Source organism: Zootermopsis nevadensis, unplaced genomic scaffold (assembly GCF_977971745.1).
Source record: "Zootermopsis nevadensis isolate Lab colony 2312 unplaced genomic scaffold, Znev_1.0 Znev_ptg000023l, whole genome shotgun sequence".
Classification (NCBI taxonomy): domain Eukaryota; kingdom Metazoa; phylum Arthropoda; class Insecta; order Blattodea; family Termopsidae; genus Zootermopsis; species Zootermopsis nevadensis.
The window spans coordinates 4,069,396-4,096,817 of record NW_028259155.1 but is presented as its reverse complement, the minus strand read 5'-3'; the positions used below and the strand labels follow the sequence as shown (position 1 = coordinate 4,096,817).

The 27,422-nt window shown below is 37.1% G+C and overlaps 3 protein-coding genes across 5 annotated transcripts in view; 1 reads left to right on the top strand and 2 right to left on the bottom strand.

Annotated features, from left to right (window-relative positions):
* LOC110831259 (serine/threonine-protein kinase PLK1) overlaps positions 1-9,272 on the bottom strand; it is a 46,343-nt gene extending 37,071 nt beyond the window's left edge. Inside the window, exon 1 of the mRNA XM_022067057.2 lies at positions 8,862-9,272. Coding sequence (XP_021922749.1) covers positions 8,862-9,119 — 258 coding nt within the window. The 5' untranslated portion in view covers positions 9,120-9,272. The remainder of the gene's footprint in view (positions 1-8,861) is intronic.
* Positions 9,273-9,483: 211 nt separating this feature from the next.
* Positions 9,484-12,082, top strand: LOC110831266 (uncharacterized). Of its 3 annotated transcripts, none has more exons than XM_022067092.2 (2): positions 9,484-9,751; positions 10,598-12,082. In XM_022067092.2, exon 2 carries the CDS (start codon positions 10,668-10,670, stop codon positions 11,679-11,681), a length of 1,014 nt encoding a protein of 337 aa, XP_021922784.2. In that variant the 5' UTR covers positions 9,484-9,751; positions 10,598-10,667; the 3' UTR covers positions 11,682-12,082. The 3 variants fall into 3 exon arrangements, with proteins under 3 accessions (XP_021922784.2, XP_021922783.2, XP_021922782.2); XM_022067091.2 differs by having other exon boundaries at positions 9,484-9,835; XM_022067090.2 differs by having other exon boundaries at positions 9,485-9,777.
* Positions 12,083-14,445: 2,363 nt separating this feature from the next.
* On the bottom strand, positions 14,446-26,647 carry LOC110831265 (ER degradation-enhancing alpha-mannosidase-like protein 1). The gene is made up of 10 exons (XM_022067089.2): positions 26,153-26,647; positions 24,236-24,412; positions 23,692-23,863; positions 22,841-23,024; positions 21,795-21,969; positions 20,489-20,609; positions 19,723-19,893; positions 18,643-18,813; positions 18,031-18,192; positions 14,446-16,667 (listed from the first exon to the last, which is right to left on the bottom strand). Exons 1-10 carry the CDS (start codon positions 26,428-26,430, stop codon positions 16,572-16,574), a joined length of 1,707 nt encoding a protein of 568 aa, XP_021922781.1. The 5' UTR covers positions 26,431-26,647; the 3' UTR covers positions 14,446-16,571.
* Positions 26,648-27,422: the final 775 nt, after the last annotated feature.

The window sequence follows — 27,422 nt, the reverse complement described above, 5'->3', positions numbered from 1 at the left end:
CCCATCCAATGTACCTATTGTCTTCTAAATGACATTGTTTCTATTTTTCCGGGTGTGGGTGTGATAAGAAAAACCAACAAAAACAAATAACAGTCGATTACTGGGCTGTAGAATTTCAAAGCGTGTAAATTCAACTTTATTGGCGCTTTGGAAATATGACTCAAAAGTTCAACAACCAACATGATTTATAAATTCAGTGAAACGAACGGAAAAAGACTTAATTATACTTGTCACAGGAAGCTGCTAACTTGTCCTTCATCCTCACGTTAATTTTCTTAGTGGACAAACTACTAAGACCGTTACGAACTGCTTGTACACGCCTTGCTGAAAACATTTATCTCATATTTCAATTCTGTATAACATTTCAAGTCCAAAGTCCTCAATTACCAGTAATTTCCTAGAACTGTGAGGTCATACACAAAGCAAAATTGTTTGCCGATTACGTAGTACTGGGCGGATACTAGTGAAGATGATATCGTGTTACCTCCGTAAAATCACACAGTCCAGCTTCACTTTGAAAACTCCTCAGTTCGACACCAATATATGCTGAAGTATGTTTAGGTTCCTGTAGAAATAACCTACAAGTCTTCTATTTGAAAACATTACAAACAAACCCAGGGTGGACCAAGGAACTTATATCTCAAATAATTACACAGATAACGATGCCTTTTCTGGGATGTTGCGCAAAATCTAGCGGACGAGTTCTTAGAGCCTCCACCAGGGCGATAACGTGTGTCCAACCCAGCAATGAATAACAACAGAATCAGTGTCGACAGATAAAGCAATATGTCCCATTCGTTTCGTATCTCCTAGAAACAACGCGATTAACCCTTTGAAGCCGAAGATCGTCTGAATATTATTTATGAATTCAGTCCGTACCGCGAAGAAAACACTACACCTCACCATTACGAAAATCAGCTGGTTAACCCTTTGAAGCCGAAGCTCGTCTTCATAATATTTACGAATCCAGACCGTACCGCGAAGAAAACACTTCACTTAACCATTAGAAGTCGAATCAGGCGGTACCACATAAGATTTAACAAAAGAACATCCCGGTCAAAGCCTTAACAGACGTGGACGGGTCCTAGAGGTGGTATATTCTAGAGTGTAAAGAACGCTTGAAAATGTCAATTAGGGGTTAGCAAATTGGTACCACAAAAATAATCAAGCCAGTACGAGTTCTTTTTTTATGTTGTTTCTAGTGCATGCGGTTCGCTGTTATTCTCTTATGACGTGGGTTTCCGGGAGAGCGCTTCCAACGCCCGTCAGGAACGAAACAGATGGCTCCACTTGCCATGGAGACGTTTTGTGGGAAACCGACAAACATTCTTTGCATCTGTTGTTGGGTGTAACAACGTCATTTCTACCTTTCATGTGTCATGCGAACTGCGTGTTCTTTGTGCGAGCGATTTTTATGGACTGAAAAGGCCAGTTTACGTCTGTGGTTTGGAAGATCCGACATACGCTATCCGTACACAACCCCCCACCCTCTGCAATCGCCTTAACGTTCATCCACCCGCTTTCATATGCAGTCAAAACGTACTTTTATCAGAATGCCAACCTAACAGATCATCTGCCGTTTAAGACAATTAAATGCGTTATTCGCGTGACAACTCGAGAACCGTTGGGCGGATTGTGATGAAATTTCGTATGGGTAGTGTGCCATCGGGGACGACCCTAAAATCGTACTTTCAAATTTCCCACAAACGGTAATACCACCTTGGCGGATAAACAAATTTGTGAGGTGGGAACGACACTAGCGCCACTTGCAAAAAAAAACGGCCATACATGGTGATAGAGGTTTGTAGAATTTCGTTAAATGTAAAACAACATGGCGGCTGCGTAAAAGAAAACAGTTTTCACCTACACAAAATTCGATTCTATAACCCCATGTGTACGAGCCCAGTTAGTTACCTGAGAGCTAATGGGCCTTGTGACGTATCGGTGTTGATTTATAATACTTATAAAGTCAGCACATCACCATGCGACTGAATAGGAGACAATGTTTTATAATTTTTATATCACAAGTAGAATGTAGTCATCCACTCCTTCGATGAAACGATTGGGCTGACACTAGACAAAGAATAACCAGAGAGAATATGACATTCTTCTTCTCTCTGTGGCCATGAAAACGTTAAATTATCTTGTCCCTTTCTCTCTCCATAAATTCTACAAGAATATCACGTTCTTCATCATTACGCGCAGTGATATATTTGATATATCAGACACTGTCCACAAACTTTTCGGGGCATAACTTGTTTGTCTGTACTGTGAAATAAATCAAACCTGTGACCTTGAATTTGGTAGCCATATTTTCTTTATCTGAAGACAATAAATATACGTTAGACTCTGAAGTCTTGATGGTGTTGACGAACTTCTGGTGACCCCCACGTGCACCAGGGACAGATTTAGTATACTGAAGCCTAACTTGGCTCGCTTGTTCAACTTCTTACATAACTTGTACTATTTTTATTACAACACCACGTCGTTTCACTGGACAGTATCCTAACATATCGGTAATTAACTTTATTTGCATTCACACTAAACTTGTTAAAGAATTACTAAGAACGAAAATAATTTTGTATAAATTTTAATACATTACGTAACAACTTTAAAAAGAAAAGGATTCCAGGGGGATAGCAATAACTTTCTAACTTAAGGTTTTAGCAACAACTGATTTAATACGTTACATAATGTCACTGTTATTTTTAAACGTTGTTCTAGACTAATTTTTAATTTTCTTTTAAACCAGATACACAGCTGTTAATCTGCCCCCGGGATAATCGGGAGTCTACTATAAGTACATAGCATCTCATCACGCGAACTGGTGGTCGTCGAAGGCGTGGTCTCCTGCTAGAGACCACGCAGATCCAGTGCACATTTTCCCGTAAGCCTTTCCTATCCTTCATCTCTAATAAAGCCAAAGGCCTATGTCCAAGATACCTCCTCCCACGTTACTTCTATATCACGTCTTCAACGTGTATTACTCGGAATAAAACTGAAATTTCGCTCCCATCTAAAAAGATGTGAAGCATTACTTTCGCATTTAATACCACGATGGTCAGGAGACAATTAACGGAGACACGAGTCACAACAAATTTTACGACGTGCGTACACAGATTACAGAAAAAAAACCCTGTTTTTGAATGTTTTAGGCCTTCACGATTACTTACATTTCGAAGTAAAATGAGCCCTTATTAGTCGATGTAAAGTAACTGGAATTCTTGTATCGTCAGAAATGAAAAACTTCCAAAGTACGAATATTAGAAATCAGATTCTTTTAAAATCAATAGTTCGCAGCCATAAAGGATAAAAGGAATGTCAGACTTAAGTATAAGGTGTATTTATTTCACATGTTTTTTGAATAAAAAACAAAATTTAACCCTCGACTGACAAAGAAAATACTTCACAAAAAAATAATCCACAGCTGTTATTCCACTTCGCTGCATTTCTTTAACTCTGGGGTCAACACAGCTTACAGTATTAGTAAATAACGTACGGTGCGACAGTGTTGCAAACAGTAACAGCCAAGGGTAATAAGTTGAAGAAAAACTATGATCGTGTATGAGTAGTAAACATGGAATGTGTTTCCTTTCAACCACCCATTCGAAAGCTTGGATTTTATTACCACGTGAATGATGCTCGATTATTTATGATCCGAGTAGACCAATGGATAACGGCTAGTGGCGAATGACTGCTGTGTGGAATTTGATCTAAATGTGCCTGATAAAATGCAAGCGAGCAAAGTTCCAACTAGCAGAAGCGACTCGACAGCGAGTAGCCTGTTCATACCGTACACTACTACTCATTCCTCAGAAATGCTCCCGACCGGAAGACATGATACATGGAAAATAACCCAGTCTAACACATTCATGTTCGTTATTCTTTTGTTCAGAATCTGTATTCGTGGTTCAATTCAAAGTGAGGATAGTGGAAAAAGTTACAGTGAAACAAATTTCTGCAATTTATTTCTTTCTAAAAAAAAAGTCTTGTTTGATGCACGAAGTTCGATTTGTATGTTCTTCCTTTCTTTATAATATAAAATCTTGCGAGAGGTCGAACATTCATATCGATATTACGTCACCCCACCTTAATAGACTACCATCAGAAATACCAACTTGCCAGCCGTGTAACTTTTTGAGGTTAAGATTTTTCAGTACTTGTTACATTGTACTGCAATAACAGTTTCAGGGTTGTGAAGATGGCACATTATGTTTCTCCGAAACGCTGGTATAAAACTACAACTCCGCGAAACGTTACTATCCAGAATAACAACGTAATTAATAATTTAACAATCCATTTATGTGCATAATTTTCGTCACCAAACAGCCAGATGGCACTGTTGTATATTGTTACCAATTTACATTACGTGAAGACAATGAGGGCATATTCGCATTGTTCAAAAGTAAAGATGACTGACATTTTGTTGAAAAAGTAGTAACATATTAAAAGACATTTCAACATATGTCGTGGACTATACACTTAATTCAGTGATCAGTCTGTAATAAAAAGTCAAGGACCTCTGGAATCGATACTGTTCTCGCAACAGATTCCGATAAACAATTGAATCACTCGAGAAGAAAGAAAACGTTTATAATGTATGTTCATGTATTTCGCTGGATTTTATTACAAATCGCTCATTTATTTTTGTTAAGAATATAAATGGGGTAAGAGTCAATAAATAAGTGTATGTTGAAGAGATACTAATTGTAACAGTGTAATACGGTCTCCTCTTTAATTAAACCTTTAAAAATCTTCATTACGATATGTTCTCTGTACCTTGATCTTTAGAACTAAGTGATGGAACTTTGAATACAAATCATGCGACCTTATCTTATACTTGTTAATTTGCTACTATCAACGAACCAACATAGCTGATGTACTAATTCCTAGAGACGTTCTGCAGAACGTAAACTAATAACTAGAAGACGTCAATCCGAAAGCGACAGCCGGAAGTCTATACTTAACTTCAGATTTGATGTCGATAGCCACTGAACCGCCAATTGGATGTGTTATGCGTTGTACAGGGATAGATCATAAACATTCCTACTTATTCTACGTAAACCTTAACGTTCACAATTATAAACATGTCGATTAGAGAAACATTGAGGTTATGTGTCAATCCGACGAATTTAAAATAGTCGTAATTTGTACTACTGAAAATGTGGAAATGAAATGGATCATTGAACAATGTGATTGTTTATTTACCGTTCTTAAATATTTTCGCCACAGCAAGACGAATGCTGTGTGGTTGGTACACAGATGAGCTGGCTGTAATGGAAATAATAAATATGTTCAACTGTGTTTCGCTCAGGAAGAGAGTTACGTGGGACGCATAGATTAGCCCTCCCACTGCCTGCTTTGGGGGGGGGAGAGGAACTGAACACGTTATCTTACAGATTTCCAAGAACGGTGTAGTTCCGAATCCTACGCACTGTCATCAAACATGATGATTATAATGATTCGTTTTGCGTGGCATCTGAACAAAGGTCCAAAAATTGAACTCGAATGAAGACGTAAACATTTTTCTTTTGCGTTATTTCTTATTTTTCACACGCCATCTACCTCCAAGTTCATTTACTGCTAACAAATACAATTTTTACATGAGTTTCTCCTGCGCTAAAGCGACCTATCAGCTGGGATGAAATAATTTCGAACACAATTTCTTTTGCAGATGGAAATCGTCTGTAGTCTTACAAGTTTCTTTCTTTATGGTGACAAGACGATGAATAAATTGATATCAAGCTCACACTGTGATTCATCGTTAACGTCCATTCCACTGTTGGGTTCCTGCATCGTGCGGAAGTGGGAGGTGTTTCGGAGGAATATACTGTTGCCATCATCAGAGCTGAAGTGAAGAGTGTTGTGCAAAACGCACGGGGCAAGCACCCAAAATCAGGATTAGCATTGTCAGAAAAAGTATATTTCTGTTCTGATTGTTAATGATTCCATTGTTTCATTACGTTTACGTCTATATATTTTTTTTAAAAAAAAACAGCGCGAAAAACAACGTAATACAGGATTAATTAGGATTTTAAATTTTCACGGCGCTGAGTAGAATTTTACCGACGTCGGTCATTCACCGCCCTGATCATGGTTGCAGCAAGGACTTCTGAAACGTTGGTAAACTTCTACCAGACTGCAACGGAGCTACAACCCAGAATACCGCCATATTGGTACAGGGTTGTTTATATTTCTTATTTTTACGACATAAATCCAAGCATTGACGGCAGAAGCCAACACAAATCAATTTAACGGTATAACATTTAATGCAATTAAATTGAAAACACTTCGTATAGTAATATAATTTTTCGTATTGGAGAAACACTAAGCCGCAGATGCAATAGAATTTCTGACGGGACAGAGGGAGTCAGTGGGAAACATTTACATAAGGAGATTACAGACAAGACGAAACAGAATCGATTTTGGTAGTCGGGTAAAATGATTCAAGACGTCAAAACCTCATACAAAATCTTATCTACTCTCTTTGAAATGCGAGGTTCTCACAGGAATAAATAAAGATCTTGCTGTTGGTCTTCTCGGTTGTAAAGCCACAAGGCTTTCCAACCGAGTAGACCAACAGCAAGATCTCAGTAATGTTTAGTCATATACAGAGTCAAATGTCCCTATTGTTATAATTCATATTTCTGAACAATCTTAGCAGTGAAAGTGTTGTGTATTATTTGCGTTTCGCCCGAGTAAAATTACCTCCGAGTTTCACACTTTAAAGCCGATGTACCATTTACTTTACCACTAACACTCCATTTTGTATTTTATGTGATTCGTACGGAGTATTTCCTAAACAGCGTTAATAGATTAATCTTTGTAATGTAGAAGTGTGGTGTTTTCTTTGAGGTACGTACTAAATTATTTAATATTATTTAGACGACTTTCAGTTTCAAATGGTCAAGCACTTTGCTTTAACGGAGTTCTGGGAACGTAGGTACGGCTCCATGTATTCTAAGATGGAGGTAACTGATCGGCTTTAAGATATGTTCGCTTTAACCCAAAGGAGAGGCCACGTATCCCATAACGTAGTAGGATGGGGCTGAGACCCGAGCCAGACAGTTTACTGACTACTTATAATCCTTAACGAAACTTATATTTCGGTAAGTAACTAGATACAAATAAGTTTTCTTTGTCTCAAAAAAACAGAAGCAGATCTATAAGGCGCTTTGTTATGTTGAACGTACAGTTACCTCCGACGATGACGTAATTTGTTAACTAGTTACGAACTACTTATATATTTTAAAAGGTATGTCGGTATGAAAATAAAATCATAACATGAGATCGGCTTGTTTGGCGTTTTTTACACGATGTACACAAAATAAACGCATAATAAATAATCGTGTGTCTAACTGTACAAGTTTCGAGAAAAAAAATATGCACCTTTTGGTATGGTATTTTTGTCTTACAAAATGTGAACAATAAATGGATGATTGCATTAATTCTGTAAGAAAATTTTAAACGACTAATAAAGGACTGGAACTGAGCATTTGGTACTTAGTATGAAGTTCATAGCAAACCTATAAAGTGTTACGAAATATTCTTTATAACATTCTTACTAAGGATAACATAATAACATTCTGTAACATTTAAAGTTGCAAGCAACACAAAATCCGACTCATCATTATTTGGTCGAATGACGACACTACATGATTTCTTCTGAATTACTGTCAGCATTAAATAAACTACAAATATAATCAGGTCAAATTTGGCATCAAATGGGGCAAAGGAGACGAAAGCCAAATATGCTTTTTAAACTCGAAATCTGTTAAGTTTTTCATAATTGGGGGGGGGGGAGGTAGACACTGGGGGAAATCAATCTGAAAATAAATATGGCAGAAATCGCAGCGTAACATAGAACTCAACACACAAAACAAGAAAATCATGAAACAACGCAACATGACTGAGGAAATTATTCTCCATCTTATTAACAATCAAAAAACAAAACACATTCTCGAATATGGTAGGTAACTTATAATCAAAGGAAATTCTTTCGCGATTCACTTTAATGAATGCATTTGACTGCTCAGGCTTTCCTTTGTGTCTGTGAGAGAGAACGCAACATTTATACACAGGAAAAGGAGGAAAGACACGCCCTTGTAAAGGATTCGAATGCGGACTGTCCCAAACGTGTTCGAGGGTTAGATTTCTTAATATTTAAAGGCCGAAATGAGGGGCATGTCAAGTAATCAGCCACAGCAAGACCCCAAGTGTCATGTTCATTTGTTAGACAGATAAATAATTTTCTATTGTTCGCTACTCCTGTCCACCAAAATTTATATTAAATCGAACATCAAGTACAAAAGCCCATGCCACCACTCCAGAAACCGCAAGGGGCAATTGACTCCTTTCTTTGTCTTCCAAAAAGCTGGCAACTGAGCGTGTGTGTACCCGGTCGCCTACTCTACCCTGCTATGTTGCCTATTCTCTGTCAAACAGGTGTTGGCATAGCATGGTATGGGAGGCTGGCAGAACGGGAAGCTGTCAAATCGTGCCCGCAACTTCACGAAGGTGGACATCACCTCCATTGTACACAGTCTTGTAAAAACGACAACCAAACCTATTTAACTTCTATCCCCCCCCCCTCCTGGTCAAACTGCATTCCCATGACCCATGGCCCGACGACCTGAGTCCAAGTTGTATTTAAAAACAATGCGAGCAACACACAAACCAAATAAATTACAACAGTTTCGTTTTCACATTCACATAAAGCAAATCACTTTACTAGTATTTCAACAAAACATTATCTGATATAGAATACAGCTTGACGGAGGGGACATTAGTTTCCAAAATAAACATAAAACGCATCCCGTAACAAAAATAAATATGGACACTACTGAAAATTATGTATTTACCTTCCCCAAAAATTTTCCTTTGAGGTATGTGGTTCTTGTAGAAGGATCTACAATGTACTCTGACGTTTCTGAATCACTGTTTTTGTTGCTGTTAAAATGTGGATCTTTCAGTCCGGCAATTCCAGAGTCCATGGAATCATTGTTGCAATATCTTTCTTCCGTATTCCATGTTCCTGGAGGTGCGTTATTTACCTCCCTACGCAAACGGACCCTCAAATCTGAGTTTTTCAAAATCAAATGATCGGTCTTCAAACTCATATTCTTCCTACCTGTGGGTGACCTCTTCACAATGATAGTACTACCACACGTTTACCATACACTCATTATGCTCCTCATTGCCACAATACACCCACAAACACAACTAGCCTCCGAGCCAGTGCCAGACTACGACTACTTCTTTCACTGGTGGCCGCAAGAGGCGCCCGTCATGACGTCATGAACAGTAATTTCAACCTACGCAGACGAAACACCGCAAAGAAAATCGCCAACTAGCTAATTGGGATTCGATTTGATTCTGAACTGGACCGATGGTACCAACATACTTACAAGTTTAACGCTAGTAAGAAAGTTTTGCTGTATGCAGATATGTACATATTTATCACACATAGAAAGGGTGGAAGAACAAGAAGATTGTATACCATCATATTTTGGTGGGGTTAAGGTCTGCGGGGTCGGGTCTGGTCATCCTCACGTCTGGTAGCACAAAAAATTTTCGGGTCCGGCCCGGTTCAAATATGTTTTCAGGATTGTTATCCTGCTTGATATTCTCTTTGCTTACATGTTCCCTGCGCTAGTTATCATCTCGAAAAGCAACGGACTAGAGATATGGCAATGTAAAAACGAAGCTAGTTACCAGATATTATATATGACGATTTTTAAAACGTAAAAAGGCGAGTCGAATATTTATATAACAAAGGTATTCATTTAATTGCTGTTTTGCCTACGGTTATGTCATATTTGTAAAATACGATGAGGTACGCTGTATAATTAAACAGAAATATAGTCACATTTAACCTAAACTTCCCAAAGTTGTCAGGTCATACAATTTGTACTTATCTAACCTAAAAGTTGTGGGGAACTGACAGGTCGTATAAGATTTACTTGCGGAACATAAGTGCGAGGAAGGAACTAGTGAAAGTTGCATGAACACAAGAAAATTGCAGCATATCATATGTTATAAGAACTTCAGTATGACTGCATCAGGGTAAAATGAGGTTGACCGTCTCTGCAGTTTGTGTAAAAACTTCTAAAAATAATAGTACCTGTAGAAGGGAGTTACAGAATTTATTTTCATGAAACAACCTCTATTTTATACATGGGCATAGCTTAAAAATCATTTCAGCCATTTTAACCTAAAAGTCATTTCATGTGTAATCAACACACTTTAGGGACACAATTTTCATAACCGTTTTTGATTCTATTAAAATTTCGCGAGCTCACTAGGTCTCCTTAAGAAGTGACATGAAAGTTTACCTTCCTGTATCCATTAATTACAGAGATACAGTATTTTAAAATTTTCCTCAAATTTCTGTTGTTGCAGCAATAGAACTGTTTCACAATCAAAAGATTGTTGAGAGATTCACAAGGCTTGATAAAACTATTCTGTAGTACACACTGATAATTTTGACCCACAATTAGAAATTAGTACTCAGTTTTTGGTGAGAGAATAAGCTGTAGGATAGGGTGTTCACATGAAAATTATTATATCACTGAAAAATTAATGATGTAATTTCCAGATATCATCACATTGTGGTACTTGGAATTTGATTAGCCATCATTATAATTATTCTTCTACAGTCAGTCATAATGCCTACACATAGGAGGAAAAAAGCAGAAAAATTGAAAAAAACTGTTTCACCTTCAGTTAAAATCATTGAATCAGACAGGCTTTCTTCTCATTCTGATGAATCCAGTAATACAGAAACCACAACTACATCACAGAAAGCTGCAGAGCCCCAAGGAGAGAATAGAATTGAAGATTCAAACAGTGTAGACTTGCCTTCATGTGGATTTAAGAAACCAGAACCTGAAGCCCCATCTCATGAAACTGAAAAATATGAAGAACAAAAAACAGCAGGTTCACCTTATTTTTTGTTAAGGACACATGAATCAAAAGTTGTGTCACAGAAATCGCAAACAAGATCTCCACCGCATAAGGTTGACGAATGTGGAGATTCAGGAGAAATAGGTTCTCCTTTGTATCATTTTCAGAAACCAGGAACCAACATACCTCATAAATCACAAACCACAGGCCCATCTCAAAAAGCTGAAGAATGTCTGAATGTAAGAACAGATTCGTCTTCATTTGAATTCAAAAAACCAAAAACCAGAAAGCAATCTTTGAAAGCTGGAAAATGTGGAGATTCTACAAGAGAAGATTCTCCTTCACCTGAAGTTAAGAAGCAGTGGAACAAAGCCTCATTTGAGCAAGAAGAAGATTATCGTGATCTACAAAACATGGCTACTCTTCAGAATCAGTTCACAGATCCACACATCAAAGAATGTGGCTCTTCAGTTAAACCTCACAAAACAGGGGTTTCATTTCAGAAAGAGGAAAATTCTGATGATGCAAGTAAAAGAGATTCACTTTTAAGAGAGTTTAAGAGACTGAAACAACGCGATTTGGAGTTGGATAATGAAAGAGCAGCTTTAACCGAAGCAATTGGTAATGAAACAGGATTAACAACCATAATGCAACAACTTCATGAATACAACTTAATCAAAGATACAGCCCAACTTATTATAGGTAGTTTATCCAACGTACTGAATGTTCCTATAGCACAACTGCATCAGGAATTAAACCTCACTTTTCAAAAGTAGCATTAATAGAAAAATAAATCAGGAAGTACCTACTGTAATTGTGTATAATATCCATAATATGCTCACAGCAACTTATAAGAGCATAATGCACAATCCATACAGCAGATTCTGACTGTTAATTTGGAACTTTTTTTCATAATTATTCTTTGTTGTATTTAATTAGTAGAACTAATCTTAAAGTGACAATTCCATTATTTTGAAATTTAATTTTTCAATTTGTATATGTGGGAATTTCTTCTGACCTAGATAGAATACAATTTAATTTGAATATATGTTTATTCCAACCCTGATTCTGTTGACATAATGAAGTCCATTGAATATGCATGTCAATATATTAGGAAGTACATGATATATTTGCTGCAACTTTCTGTATTGTCTGAAATAAAAGTTTTCATTCTTGACAGTTTCTTTATATTCTGTATTATTCTCTAAGATATTTGTTTGTAGCGTGAGAAAATTCTGTGGAAGCAAAGAATGCTGAAGTTAGTGTAATTCTATGTCAATGGATAGGAGGATTTATCCCCTATATGAGTCTGCTGTTTTCTGAAAGAGAAAACAGTGTCACAGGCAAGGCATGATATACATCTCCCAATGATAATTTTTGAACCAACTGAGTTGGGAATTTGAATGATATGGCATGATAACTTCCTTGAGAAGAATGATGTATCTACTTTGTTGGAGAGCCATTACTGTCAATAATTTATAGGTAATGATAGTATAACATATAATTAACTAACTACATGGCTTACCGAACCCAAAGGTTATCACCGAATTAACCAAATCCCTTCACCGGACCCTGTCCTGGACTAACAAAATCCAGTCTCCTTCAACTCCTATCTCCCATAGATCCCGCCTGACATTATCCTCCCATCTACGTCTAGGTCTCCCCAGAGGTCTCTTCCCCTCAGGCTTCCCAAATAGTGGACCCAACCAACCAGATGGCTTACGGAACCCGAAGGTCCATCACCGAATTAACCAAAGCCCTCCACCGGACCCTGTCCTGGGCTAACGAAATCCAGTCTCCTTCAACTCCTATCTCCCATAGATCCTACCTGAGATTATCCTCCCATCTACGTCTAGGTCTCCCCAGAGGTCTTTTCCCCTCAGGCTTCCCAAATAGTGGACCCAACCTACCAGATGGCTTACCGAACCCGAAGGTTATCACCGAATTAACCAAATCCCTTCACCGGACCCTGTCCTGGACTAACAAAATCCAGTCTCCTTCAACTCCTATCTCCCATAGATCCCGCCTGACATTATCCTCCCATCTACGTCTAGGTCTCCCCAGCGGTCTCTTCCCTTCAGGCTTCCCAAATAGTGGACCCAACCAACCAGATGGCTTAGGGAACCCGAAGGTTCATCACCGAATCAACCAAAGCCCTCCACCGGACCCTGTCCTGGGCCAACAAAATCCAGTTTCCTTCAACTCCTATCTCCCATAGATCCTACCTGAGATTATCCTCCCATCTACGTCTAGGTCTCCCCAGAGGTCTTTTCCCCTCAGGCTTCCCAAATAGTGGACCCAACCTACCAGATGGCTTACCGAACCCGAAGGTTATCACCGAATTAACCAAATCCCTTCACCGGACCCTGTCCTGGACTAACAAAATCCAGTCTCCTTCAACTCCTATCTCCCATAGATCCCGCCTGACATTATCCTCCCATCTACGTCTAGGACTCCCCAGCGGTCTCTTCCCTTCAGGCTTCCGAAATAGTGGACCCAACCAACCAGATGGCTTACGGAACCCGAAGGTCCATCACCGAATTAACCAAAGCCCTCCACCGGACCCTGTCCTGGGCTAACGAAATCCAGTCTCCTTCAACTCCTATCTCCCATAGATCCTACCTGAGATTATCCTCCCATCTACGTCTAGGTCTCCCCAGAGGTCTCTTCCCCTCAGGCTTCCCAAATAGTGGACCCAACCAACCAGATGGCTTACGGAACCCGAAGGTCCATCACCGAATTAACCAAAGCCCTCCACCGGACCCTGTCCTGGGCTAACGAAATCCAGTCTCCTTCAACTCCTATCTCCCATAGATCCTACCTGAGATTATCCTCCCATCTACGTCTAGGTCTCCCCAGAGGTCTCTTCCCCTCAGGCTTCCCAAATAGTGGACCCAACCAACCAGATGGCTTACCGAACCCGAAGGTCCATCACCGAATTAACCAAAGCCCTCCACCGGACCCTGTCCTGGCCTAACAAAATCCAGTCTCCTTCAACTCCTATCTCCCATAGATCCCGCCTGACATTATCCTCCCATCTACGTCTAGGTCTCCCCAGCGGTCTCTTCCCCTCAGGCTTCAGTATAACATACAAAGAAACATTAAATTAATTCAACTATTATAATTAGAATCAAATCAATTATCTCCACTGTGAGAATTAATTATTTGTAATGGAATATAGTTTCATCAAATTCCAAATCAGAAGTTACTGGCCTCATGATGTAACAGATGCAAATTCTCATATTACTTTTACATTTCAGGGTACAATGTTCATGTTAACTGTGTTAACCCAGCTAATATTTTTAAAAATGAAAAATTTAAAGCATCTGTCTTACTTAAGTGTTAGCCTTGGTAACATGGTTAACACGAACACTGTGCCCCCTGGTACATTGTATTTATACGTGGAAAAAGGCTTCTCAACAAAACCATTTCTTACACAGAAGAAATAGTTCATGTTACATTATGTTTCATATTTACAAAATGGTATAATCATCTTCCAACCAGAAACAAGCGCAAATTTGCGATAACGACACGTACATATTTGAACTGGTCACAAGAATAACTGTTGTCATTTTATTGTCCAGATAAAATGACGCAGACATCACTGCCTTCATTGATACCATCATCAATATATGCTGGCACATTTGAGAAATCATTATGTAACTGACTTAGATTATCACAGTTTTGGAATTTTTTGGGGATAGGGGGAAATTAATTTTTAAAAACAATGGAAAGTGACCTAAGACAACCTGGGATAATAATTATCACAATTATAAGAACCTTTTGTGCATTATTGTTTAATATTTTTCATTGAAAAACAATGATTTCATGTCAGTAGATACATTCCAAGCGTGAAAATAAAATATTTTATCATATATACAGGTAATAATCAGGAATTAAAACACTAAATAGAAAGATCCCTCACGACCTTTCTGATGCTGCAAACCCCCTCCCCAAAATTATCTCACATTTTGATTAAATACAGTAAAGACTAACTAAAATGTGGATAGAAAATATAGCTTCTTTGTCATGCTTTTACTCCAATGTGGAAGGAAAAACAAGCAGAAAAAGGCTTAAAACTTTCAGTAATACAGCATAAAAAGTAGAATCTACTTGCAGACTCTGAGGTACAACTTGTGGACCCCTGGATGAGAATCATTGCCTTAGATTATTCTTATACTTTTTTCAACTACAGACTATCTGACAAAATCCAAAATATCTGTAGCCTTCAAGTAATTAGCAATTTAAGCAAGTCTGGCTAAATACAGAAACAAGTGAGCACTTATCAACTTTGGAAGACCTCGTTCATTCTTTTAGAATAGACAGATGGTCACTGATAAATTGTCTTTGTAATGTGAAGCTAAAGTAAAGTAAAAGTAAAGTTTGTCCCACTATACGCCATGTAGGCGTTTGGGGTGAGTGGAGGTATAGCTCCTCTCTTCCTTGACCTCGGCACTAGATGGGGGTGGGTGGTCAGCATCACGCCCCGGCCGGCTTTACACCCGGGAAAGGACCCCGGTACCCATTGTAGAGGAGGCTAGGTGGGCCCCAGAGCCGGTCTGGACACAGGCTAGAGGAAAAATCCTCTGCCCCCGTCGGGGATCGAACCCCGGTCGTCCAGCCCGTAGCTAGTCACTATACTGACTGAGCTATCCCGGCTCACAATGTGAAGCTAAATGTTTACAAATTATAAGGCAAATCTTTGAAATATCGGAACATTCAGTTTGTTTACAATTGTATACTGGAGTACTTCAGCAGTTGCTTAATTTTTCTGCCATTCTGTTTAAAAAAACAATAGTTCGAAAGCATCCATTTCTTATACTGCATATAGCAGTTGAATGATTCAGCTGATATTAAATAGAAAATTATTTTAATAAAATATTATGTTTACCCAGTATATAATTTGAGCAGCTTGCAAATCATGAATGGCGTTGAATAAGTTTTTGTTTTACAGCTCATAATGGCATAACGGTACAAAGCGCTTTGGATTCAAGCTTGGAAGTCAAATGCTACATTGTTTATATATATATTTATATATATATATTTACACCCCCGATCATTATCATTCAATATGGTATGAGCAGATACAAAAATATATTTATTTATATGTGTTTATATTAACAATATAACTTAAACGGAAGCACAAGCCTGTAGGGTTAATCAGCTAAACACTTCAGAATATTTAAAATTTGAAATGTTCATGACAAATACACAAAAATCCTAAAAGGTTATGATGACCTAAAAACAAATGTTTTCAAGACCTAATCTTTGTTTCCATCATCAGGGTAAACTCTGAAATCGAAACCGTTTTGATATATTAATGTAGTATAAACATGTTATATATACCAAATCAGTTTCAAGATGCCATTTAATATTTTTTATAAAAATTATATGCATGTAAGATAAGGTGGTTAGCCTGAAACAGCATACATTCAGTAATATACTGTAATAATATTTGTGTGCGAGTCCATAAAATATTGATATAAACATAAATATAAAGTTGAGAAAAATTATTCCACACACACACAAATAATGGTGGCAAAAATTAAAAATATCTATCTACTGAAGAATTCAACTGCAGAATTTTTTGCGTTATAACCCTTTCGTAAATGTTCAGCTGATTCACTCCTTCACACAGATAAACTGCTATACGTTTATATCCGTTACTAATAATTTTCCAAACCTAAAGTTTTACTAATCTGTACTAAATAATGACTCTTGATTGGCAGGAAATATGTCCTTTCAGCATCAACAGCATCACACTGAAAATCAAGTTTTTCACATGAATGCATAAAATATGTTGTTCGTACATCACGACAAAATATAACACCAAAACCACATTAATTCTCTTGAGGAAGGTTTGCCACAGAATGTCAGTTCTGAACGGTAAGACCAGTCCAGCAATTTGAAGCCAACGTTTTTCGTCTTGAGTAATCAGGCAGCTGAAGCAAATTAGTATTGTTTTAACATGTTGATGCTGGAGGGAGACATAAGCTTAATTTTTAAAGCAACGTATTGTTGAGGGGGCCGCATTTTGCTTTTCACGATATGTTCACGATAGTTTTCATTAATAAATCCATCAGTTCCAAATTTAAACAAATTCCTACCCCAAAGGACTTGTCCACATCAAGTTTTGTAAAGCGTACCACGAGTACACAAGAGCAAATTATACCGAGTGATTCAGGATTGTGAAGCGTATTACTGGTGTACCTGGTTACTAAATTAAATTATTAAATCGCCTCATATGAATTTTGACCACGTAAAATCAAAATTAAAAGTAGAAAATATGTTTTGACAGAAAGAATCTGGCAGAATGAATTGAAGTGAACAAAATTAAGTTTGATGAATACGAATATGAAAATCTGACGGGCGTTCACTACATTCACTCACTCACAGGCTGACTGCCAGCGACTGACGCTCTCTGCGCATGTGCATAAAGGTCCCCTACACCCCCCACCGGAGGATACCTCCCGTGCTTCATTTGTTGCCGTGGGAAAAATTAAGGTCCAATACATTTTGAACAGACCTCGTATTACAGTCGTTAGTTTATCTTGCACAAGTTTTATGGGTTGAGTCCAAATGAGACAGCATAACAATAATGTGGAAGAATAATATTTTTTAAGGGTCAGATATCAAATCCCAGGGTTAGTTATCAAAACTTTGATTTTTTGGTGACCCGCATCTCCCAGGAAAAGACTGGTTAATGCCAAAGCTTTGTTGTACTGCAACACAGCATGAGGTTAACGACAGTAATAAGCTCGGCAAATTGCATGTCCTGCAGCGTTTTAAGCTGGACATTAAGAATAAAGAAAACTAAAAGCAAACAGAAAAGAATGCATATAAAATGTCAAGAAGGTTGATTCCGGTGAAGTAGGTCAGCCTCAGTATTCATAAACTGCATTCATCATCTGGAGTAAGAAGATGGTATGATGAAGATTTACGACTGGTGCTGTACCACAGTATTAACAAATAGACACAGAAATGTATGAGACATTGACGTTTGTCCTATTCTTTATTATCTTCTGTTGTCATCCTGTTTACATATCTCTGACGTTACTTCGAATAACAGAAAAGAGTACTTTTTTTAGTTTATGTGATAAATATTAAATTTAAAAAGTTACATACCGAGAGGTTACCACTTCTTTGTACTAATCCAGTATTGCCCACCGAGGTCCTTTCTTCCCACACTTTGGACCGAAACTGAACATCCACTGGGAAAAGGTGTCCCTCTGTACTGAACACATATTTGCTGAAGTGCTTATTCACATAGTTGTCTTTATCAAATAACTGTGGAAGATATTATATGAAAGTACATCAATAACATAAAGCCATGAAATTATCACACCAAACTGTTATCATGTTTGTGTTCTTTTCCTGGGTTTTGATGCTGAGTGGACACGTTTATCGACATTTTGGATAAACGAGCCGTCGACGGAGACAGTACTGCATCTCTGAAACATTGGTATCTATCTATGAAGAAATATACTGTCTCCATGTACAGCAAACTTCTCAAAAATGATGGTATCTACCAATGAATCCACACCCCAGACGAACAATTATTCTTCACTACTGTGAGTACCTCAGATCTAACAAATCTGGTATCATGTTCAAATAAAGTCACAGATTTCAAAAGAAAAATTTGGGGTGTACTGGAACAAAGTAAGTTTAATATCCTATTAAGTTAAGTGGATTAAAAGACACACTTAATATATTTATGCTCTTTCAGCGAGTACTTACCAAGTATAGGTACTTGCAAGTCTCACTCAAGAAGAAGCTCTCCATGCGATCCTCCAAACTTTTATCCAAAACACTGTGCACAGTTGCATAGCCACACTCTGCCCTAGTAAAATTGTTCAGGCTTTGTAGGATATCCACACCCACATGCAAGTAAAATGGATTTCTGGTTGCCTGAAAATTAGCGAAATATTAATACTGAATTAAACAGCGCTGAGTCCACAATGACAGAATAAATCATATACCACTTCAACCAATAAAATTAAAATATATTTCATACCAACATTTGACACACTGGTGATGGGTTAATCAGTTTTGAAACTTGTCTATTTGACCTCAAGGCTCCAATAAAATATCATGAGGCAATATCTACCATCTAAAGAACATTTTAAAAACTTATTTAACGCACAAATATAAGGATTTGATTCGTGTTACTTTACGAATATCTGAACATTAATGAATCCTGCAACAGCCAAAATATTTGAAGATGTATACTGACCAAATAAGACCAAAGGCTGCTCGACGCTGGTATGCGGCAGTGCATGTAACAGTGACATATTCAATCAAAAAACTGCATACACAAAAAAGCTAAATGTGTGGAAAATTATTTGTCCTGCATCGTTGATACATATTATATCTATCCGTTCATTTATGAACTTCCAATTTACAAATTTTCACTATAATGAACCATGTAAATTGAAACTTATTTTAAATTTATCGACATTCTTTTTGCTACAACGAACAAACTTTTATCCAAGGGCTGACTGAGTGCTTTAATAAATACATATGTTTTTTCTTTGTTTACATCAGTTTTCATTTTTAAACTGTAACTGCAGTAATTGCTATACAATACAAACTTTTGATTTAATACTTAAATAATGCTTTACAGGGTTAAACAGACAACAACTATCATAAAAAGCAATAATATTCTTATATTTATGACTGCATAGTATTCTAACATGGAAAAAACACTGGAAGTCAGAAGCCAGTCAGAATTTTTTACAATGAAATTAAAAGAAATTTCATTTTTGATTTTGATTTGGGTGTAATGACTTCATTATTATAGTTCATCCTTTTACAAACCTGGTACAGGAGATATGTAGATTCCACCAATTCTGGACGGAGTGGATAGAACGTCACATCAGCAGAGAGCCGCTGCCAGTTCCAACGTTCTGGCAGAACACCGTACTGCTTCCAGATGGAATAATAAAGCGCATGTGTACATATTGCCTCTTCAATATCACCATGTAGAACCTAAACACAATATGAACGATTCCTGTCACAAATCAGCTCAATGTTACATGTTACAAATGTGATCCTGGGCTTACAAAATTATTCTGTGATCTCCATTTTGTATTTCACACAATCCCTAATTAAACATAAGTCACAGACGGTGCTTCACACATAAATTTTATATTATCAAAACAATCTATCAACCATAAGCAGTGATTAACTGACAACCTGTTATTCTTTTAGAGAGGTTTGAATATAAAGTATTCGCCAAATTCAAACGCTGTAACTTGGATTATGAAGATGCTGTGAAATGTCTTCTTCATTTTCTTCTGATGGACTTCATTCAGGTATAAAATAAATATCAGAATCACTTCCTTATTGTATTAGTGTTCCTAATATTTTTTCTTCCACGCTCTTTGAAGAATTCACAACGCTCACAAAGCAGACCAGGTATCAAGTGTGTACTCGTACAAATGCCATACCTCGGATTTCAATCGCCTTGTTACCGCGCTGCCTAAACAGAAGTGCATAATAAATATGTTGATTTTGGAAGTGTTCAGGAACTGTATAAGATTGAGTCTGAAAATATGCATCTCCTAACATCCTGATTACTTACCTGAATTCCAGCAAAGGCAGCTTGTAACGAGTCTATCCATGATGTGTGAATAGCACCACTCATCATATCAACATTCACATAAAGAGGATGATCACCAGAACCTTGGTTACAATGAGCTCGTCTGAAAGAAAATTAAAAAAATGGTCAGCATTATTACCATGATGCCGTCCTTTAGTTTTAGAAATGCATCTTATATCAACATGATCACCCATGTGTAACTTCAACTTTCAGGGAAGAACTGCATCAAATGTCAAGGATTATCCATTTAGTAAAAACTGCAGTTTCCATCTTCAGGATAAATATGTAGTAGTTGGATGTTCTTTGAAGCCTTATATAGGACAAGCATATGCACGAGCAATACAGGTAGCCCTCGATTTACACCGGGGATGCATTCCTGGACGAACCGGCGTAAATCGAAACTCTTTTATAATGTAAATCAATGGGAAGTCAATGACATGCGTTCCCAGCACCAAAACATTGACGAGTAATATATGGCATTACGTTTAAAGCTCTGAAATGACGTAAATAAAATAAAGGGAATTTAAAAAATATATTTTATACACTTACAATCGGCAATTCGTTGGTCCCCGCGATTGACTGCGATTCTTTCATGTGACTGATGTGTACAGTCATCTCTGCTGTTAGGCGAGAGTTGCATTCATGTAAGACGCAGACCTATACAAAATCGCGTAGTAAAAATAACCCCGGTACCTCCACAGAGATTAAATTAGTCCTTTGAAAGTCTAAAGCGCCAGGAATGAAACTGCATAAGAGCAAACTTGCATATGCAAAAGTTTGCATTTCACAAACAGCTTTTACCGATTCATCGATCTCATTGGAGCAAATTCGCGTTAACGAAACACACGTAATTGCAGAGATGACTGTATTTATAATTTTTATCCAAAATCAGCGATGTAAGAATAACGATTTAGTACAAGAATCAGTACGAGATACATTGTAAAACGCTATAAATAATAGTAAAATATATTTTCTTTCACTTTTTTGATTTCCTGGTTTCAAAATCGGTGCAAATCGAGAGCTACCTATATATTTAAAACTCTCTTTTTTAAACAACGTTTAAGCCATCTATTTTTCAAGTGGAAAATCATCATCTGATTGACTTAATTAAATTATATATAAGTACATGTACCATGCACAATGCAGGCATTCCAATGGCAACTTCTTTTCCAAGAAACAATACATAAGTAGCACCTCATATACTTTGGGAAGAAGTACAGCTTATACATGATAAATACAATACACTTAAGCCTACACATACATATAAGGAATACATTCTTTGACTTACCCTCTGCGCATATATTGCTTGATAACACGATAAGCTTCTACAAACATTTCGTAGTCATCGGATTCACCGAACATGACGTACGACTTCAACAGGTACTCGTAGAAAGAGTCTAGGCCAGCACCAAGGCCACTAAGTCTCCCTATCCAGCGTCCTGACTCCACGTCAATAACGTTACCTTCACGAGAGAATAGTACGACAGAATGAGTTAGGGATTAAAGCTTTTTCACCTGTAAATTTTCAATACTATCTTCCCAAAAGAGTAAAATGCTTGCTTTTAGGTAAAATAAATGTGTCGCATCATACATACAGAAGTACAATGGATACCCAGTTATGGAATCACAATTTAAATGCCTCGATTCCAAACTGCGATGATTTCGAGTAAAGGTATTTCTGGAGCAACAATGACAAGGGCCTTGTCCATTCATTATAAGTTGACTTTTATAAAATTTACGTGAAATACACATAATAAACACTGACAAATTACGGGGGGCCTTGGATGGATCCTTATTTTCACTGTCATGAAAATTTATAAGAAAGGTTATCAGTTCTAGTTTGTCGTTCGTACATAAATTCTAAAGCCTGGTGTCGCCAGAGGTTTTAATGTTGAAAATTTAAATGGTGGGCTTTAAAGAGTCCCCATGACCATGATTTAATAGAGTATGTGTTTGGTCATATCTTGCCAACACTAAATGAGTTCTCGGTCAGTTACAATGCACTTCCTTTCGCTTTGTGTCAAAATATGTGAATTTAATACTTTTTCAGTTTAAAGTTTGTAATCATCAAACAAATAAGACAAAAATTTGTAAGAAAACTGATTTTGCTTCTTAACCAGTATCTGGTGAAATAGAATTAATACTAAGCAGTACTGGCCAAACCTAGGACAAAGACGTGAATCAGAACTGATATTAGCTACACAGTACTCTAACATCAGGTACAAAAATCAGCATTTTTGATTCCAAGGAATGCCAAGAATTTCAAAGAATGCTGAAACCGGCAAGATCGCATAAACTTTAGTTTTTGTATAAACTGAACAGGGTAAAACACACCTAGAAGACCTGTTGACTTTTCTCTTAGGTTCCACAAAACCTTGTTAGCCCTGCGCGCATACCCTTCATACACTGGATCACCAAGCAGTCGACTGAGAAGGCCAAATTCTAGCACGAGAGACCCAGCCCCAGCCGTGCAAGTTTCAGCTGTACGTGGTCGCGGTAAACCTTGACGTAAGTTCACCTGCGACAGATATAATACGCAGATTTAAGAAGAAACTATTTCATGCTCTAACTACAAAATACAAAGCATAATATTTTATACGCAATTATAAAATGGCACAAAAATAAAAATGCCTACAACATTAATATGACAACACGACACTAAAGGAGCGGACTATTGAAAATGAACACAGCTATAACGGATCCATTAGTTAACAGATGATGAAAGAACATGAATTCTCAATCCTTTAACAAGAAAGACAGAAAATCTTTTATGTTTTAAGGCATAGAAAATACGAGACAATGGAATTCACCCCATACAAAATTCTGTACTGCTCAGATAAAGAAAGGAAGGGCATTTATGAATGAAATGCATGTTATATCTCTAAAAATAAGAATTAAGAGCAGTAAGTTTTAATATATATCTTTAATTCTGTGATTATTATGCTAATATTACAAATCATTCACTATTCTTTAGTCACAGTTGTTGTAATTGTTATAGCAACAGAGACAAGTGATTTGCGATACCAATTAATACTCATTAAAAGGAATGTGTCCAGGTTACATTCACTTCTCTTCATTAAAGAAACAGGTAACACACATCTTCAAATCTGACTCATGAAATTTCTAACATCTGCCGTAAATGCTAAGTCAAATACAGAGATATTCAGGTAAATAAGACAAATTACCCTCGGGTAGGGAATGCCTGTTGAACTCTCCTCAAATGCAGGCAAAAGTCTAGAGGCCAGATCATGTGCCAACTGCAGAAGCTCACCATCATACCAGGATGGACGCAAGTTTCCGAAAGGCTGCTCCTTATCCATTATGAGGAGATGTGCAGAAATGAGTGCGCCAAGAACCCTACGCACATAAAACATGCATATACATATATTTACACATCACAGACAGCCACATCATAGCACAATTTATTACATTTTACATTAGACTGAAAAGTATTTAAAAGAATGACCGCTTCTACAGTACATATTTGTAAGAGAAATATATTAAAGAAAAATTACGTCCACAGTCAACATCTATAACTCATATTTTGTCTTCTTACTAAAACTTCGGTATCTACACGACATCAAAACCCAAAGATCATCATCTTCATAGATATTTTTTCCAGTTTTACAATGATGTGAAAAAATATAATATAATAACTTCATTTGTAAAAAAAACAACATGGATATAATGTACATTTGCTATATAAAAACACAAGTAGGGGTGAGTTACCTGATATTCACTTCAAATACTTGAACCACGTTATCTTTGTCAAAGCTGACATTCTGGATAACTTTAGCAACAGCATTCTGGAATTCTGTCACATTACCAAGTACTGCCAGGGTGTCCAGTGAATCAACCAGAGTGAGGCTATAATCACCAAGTATGTCATTTATGTTGATGTTAGATCTGTAACCAAAATAAAATAAAAACAATAAAGACTGTAATTTTCATGTTCAATTCAGTGTAAATGAGTAAGGTTTCAGTCTGAAGAACACCCACTCAAACCAACAGAAACTTTTAGTGAAACCTTTTTTTTTCCATCTGCCATGTTATGTGTTTTTAATACTGTCATATTTTGTAACCAAACAATACACAATGAAATAAACAATACTAATGCATGTAAAAGAAACCTCTGTGATAATGTAAATCTATCAGCCAAAGACAGCCTAGAATATTACAAATTGTACTCAATAAGCAATACTTTCATGAAGAGAGCTCCTGCACAGCAAAACAAAGAAAGCAGGCAAAAATCACAAATTCTACAGGTTTGTAACAACAGAAATGAAGATAAAGATAAGTCAGACTAAAACTCAAAATTAGCCATATTATCTAAATAGTATTTACGTATGTGTTTGGACAGAAGAAATTGTGCTTCACTGAATCATTCTACATTGATCACACAACCTAACCTAAAAGAATGTCAAATGTGTAAAAAATGTATTTAACATTTAAAACTATCTCTGGTTTTTGTCCATGGAGTGTACTTATGATTCTCAGAATATACAGCCTTAGACAACATTAACCAACTGAACCACGCACTGTAAATATGTTACGTTTCCTCTGAGGTAAGAAATGAACTTTTAAATGTTATTTAGATGAAAAATGGGGTTCAAAGGGATAAATGGAATGAACTGCATTTCCCAAACTATCGTATGACCCCAAACAAACTGTGGATCATATTATTACTAACTGAACTTTAGTGTTGAAAAGTTAAAAGAGGAAAAAAAGTGTGGTAACATATAAAAAAATAAACTATACCCAAAACATGCATCTAGACTGAATAAATTATGCTGAATTTTATTAGTGCACAAACCCTACATAACAGGGGTGCAGAAACATGTAAGGGAACTACAAATAACTGATAATCACACAGCAATCAACCAACAACTAAATATACTGGCTTTATAGAATTCCAGACTCACACATCTCAAAACATCTACTTTCATGTAACACACTGAGACTTTGGTCATCACCACCACAACCCTGAAGCTGGAACAAGTAAAGAGTTTCAGTCTTGTTGATGTACATACTGCTGACATGAAAGATTGCGATGCATAAAAATGGGCAGGAAATTCATAGAAACCTGTCATAAATATGCAGGTATGAACTTACTCCATGAAGCAGAGTCCTTCTTATGCTACATTTCTAAGTTAGTTTAGAAATTCTGTGCCTTTTATGGACCTTAAGGTTTATTACTGTGTTCACAAGAGCCCATTACTGGACATATTGTAAGCTTAATGAATCAAATCTACATTAACTGAATTTTTTAAGCTCCTCTATATGTAACACTCTCAAATTTGTTCCTCTCTCTTACGTCAAAATATTATGAGCACCCTATTTTTAAATACCCTCAACCTACATTATTCCCCTTACCTGTGACACCAAATTTCATATCCACACAAAACAGGTTAATATTTTAGTCTTGTATATATGAGGTATTATGTCAGATAAAGTAATGAACACTGTCAATCTACAAAAAATGATAGTTTCGATTTATTCGCCTTCATGCACTTACCACAACGAAAAGTGAAAAGTGTTTTCTGCACGACACATTCTTCTTGCATTCTTACAAAACCTGGGCCTGTCCATACTTAATCATAAACGGACATAAACCTAAGGATTTTTTTAAATCTGCAGGATACTTACGGGTTATCATAATCTGGGCCCCTACCACAACACAACAGTGGATTCAGCTCGTCCATTGGGAATGCGTGTGCCATGTAGTTATTATAACCGAAATAAAACATTTTTTTCGCCTCTGCCAACATCTGTAAGCGGAGATCTTCTGGAAAAGAGCCATACTTGATGTCTAAACTATCTAATGGTTTTTTGAATATATTTAAAGCTTCGTGACTGACGTTTATCACACACGTTACTATCAAGAAAACATTGAGGCAATTATTTTCATTGCGCTGGAATACCATTTTAACCTATTTGCACACATAGTCATTACAAGAAATAGCAACACTGAAGCAGTTTCACTTTACACGACTCAACTGACGTGATGATGTGTCAGCAACTCAACATCTGAAGAATACCAATCACTCCTTTCAGCTTGTATTGGAATTCCCACAAAATTCATCCAAGTGGCGTATAACCGTTCGTTTCCGCACGTGATTCGTCGATAGCTCGGACGGTAACACGTGTACTTCACTTGATACGGAAATTAGCCATGTAACGATACAGCGATAAACTACTGTAACCTCTGGGATATCAGCAACTTTTTGCACGAGACGTGATCCTATGATTTTATCGAAATGGTCCATGTGTTCACTTTACTTATACTATAACATACAGACACCTAAAAATCAATGCTTCATGTTTTCTGAAATGAAGTCAAAAGTAATATACGCCTTCTACTCTGAAAAGCTGTCGCATGAAGGATGGTAATTTTTCTAAATCCGCATTCACGTTTGCAGTTCGCTTCATCAATTAACTAAATGTAAAGTTTTGAGAATTGCAGTTCATGGTCCACATAAATTCAATCTAAACCCTTTCGATTACTGTCAAGGCAAGGTATCCAAAAAACTTGCAATCTGTCACCCCCCCCCCCCCCCCCCAACAGCGACTGCAAATATGCTCATAAACAGTTCAAACACATTTCATCATGAGTGAAAGGTCACATTCGAAGAGGCAGTACACTTTCCCAGTTTCTCATATGGCACAAAATGTGTGTAGAGATATGTTCTACTGGCAGTTTTATAGCGACTGTATGTCTACCAACACAATATTCAAAGCTAATGTCAAAAACTAAAACTGTTATTAATGATACATTAAATGAAAGCAGGCACAAATACAAAAATGGAACAGACAATACGGGTTTGAGACAGTTCACATATGCAATATGCATGGGTAACAATTGGTAAGATTTTAGGTTCTCATGGCAGGAAATATGAAGATGACTCTCTGTTGGGTT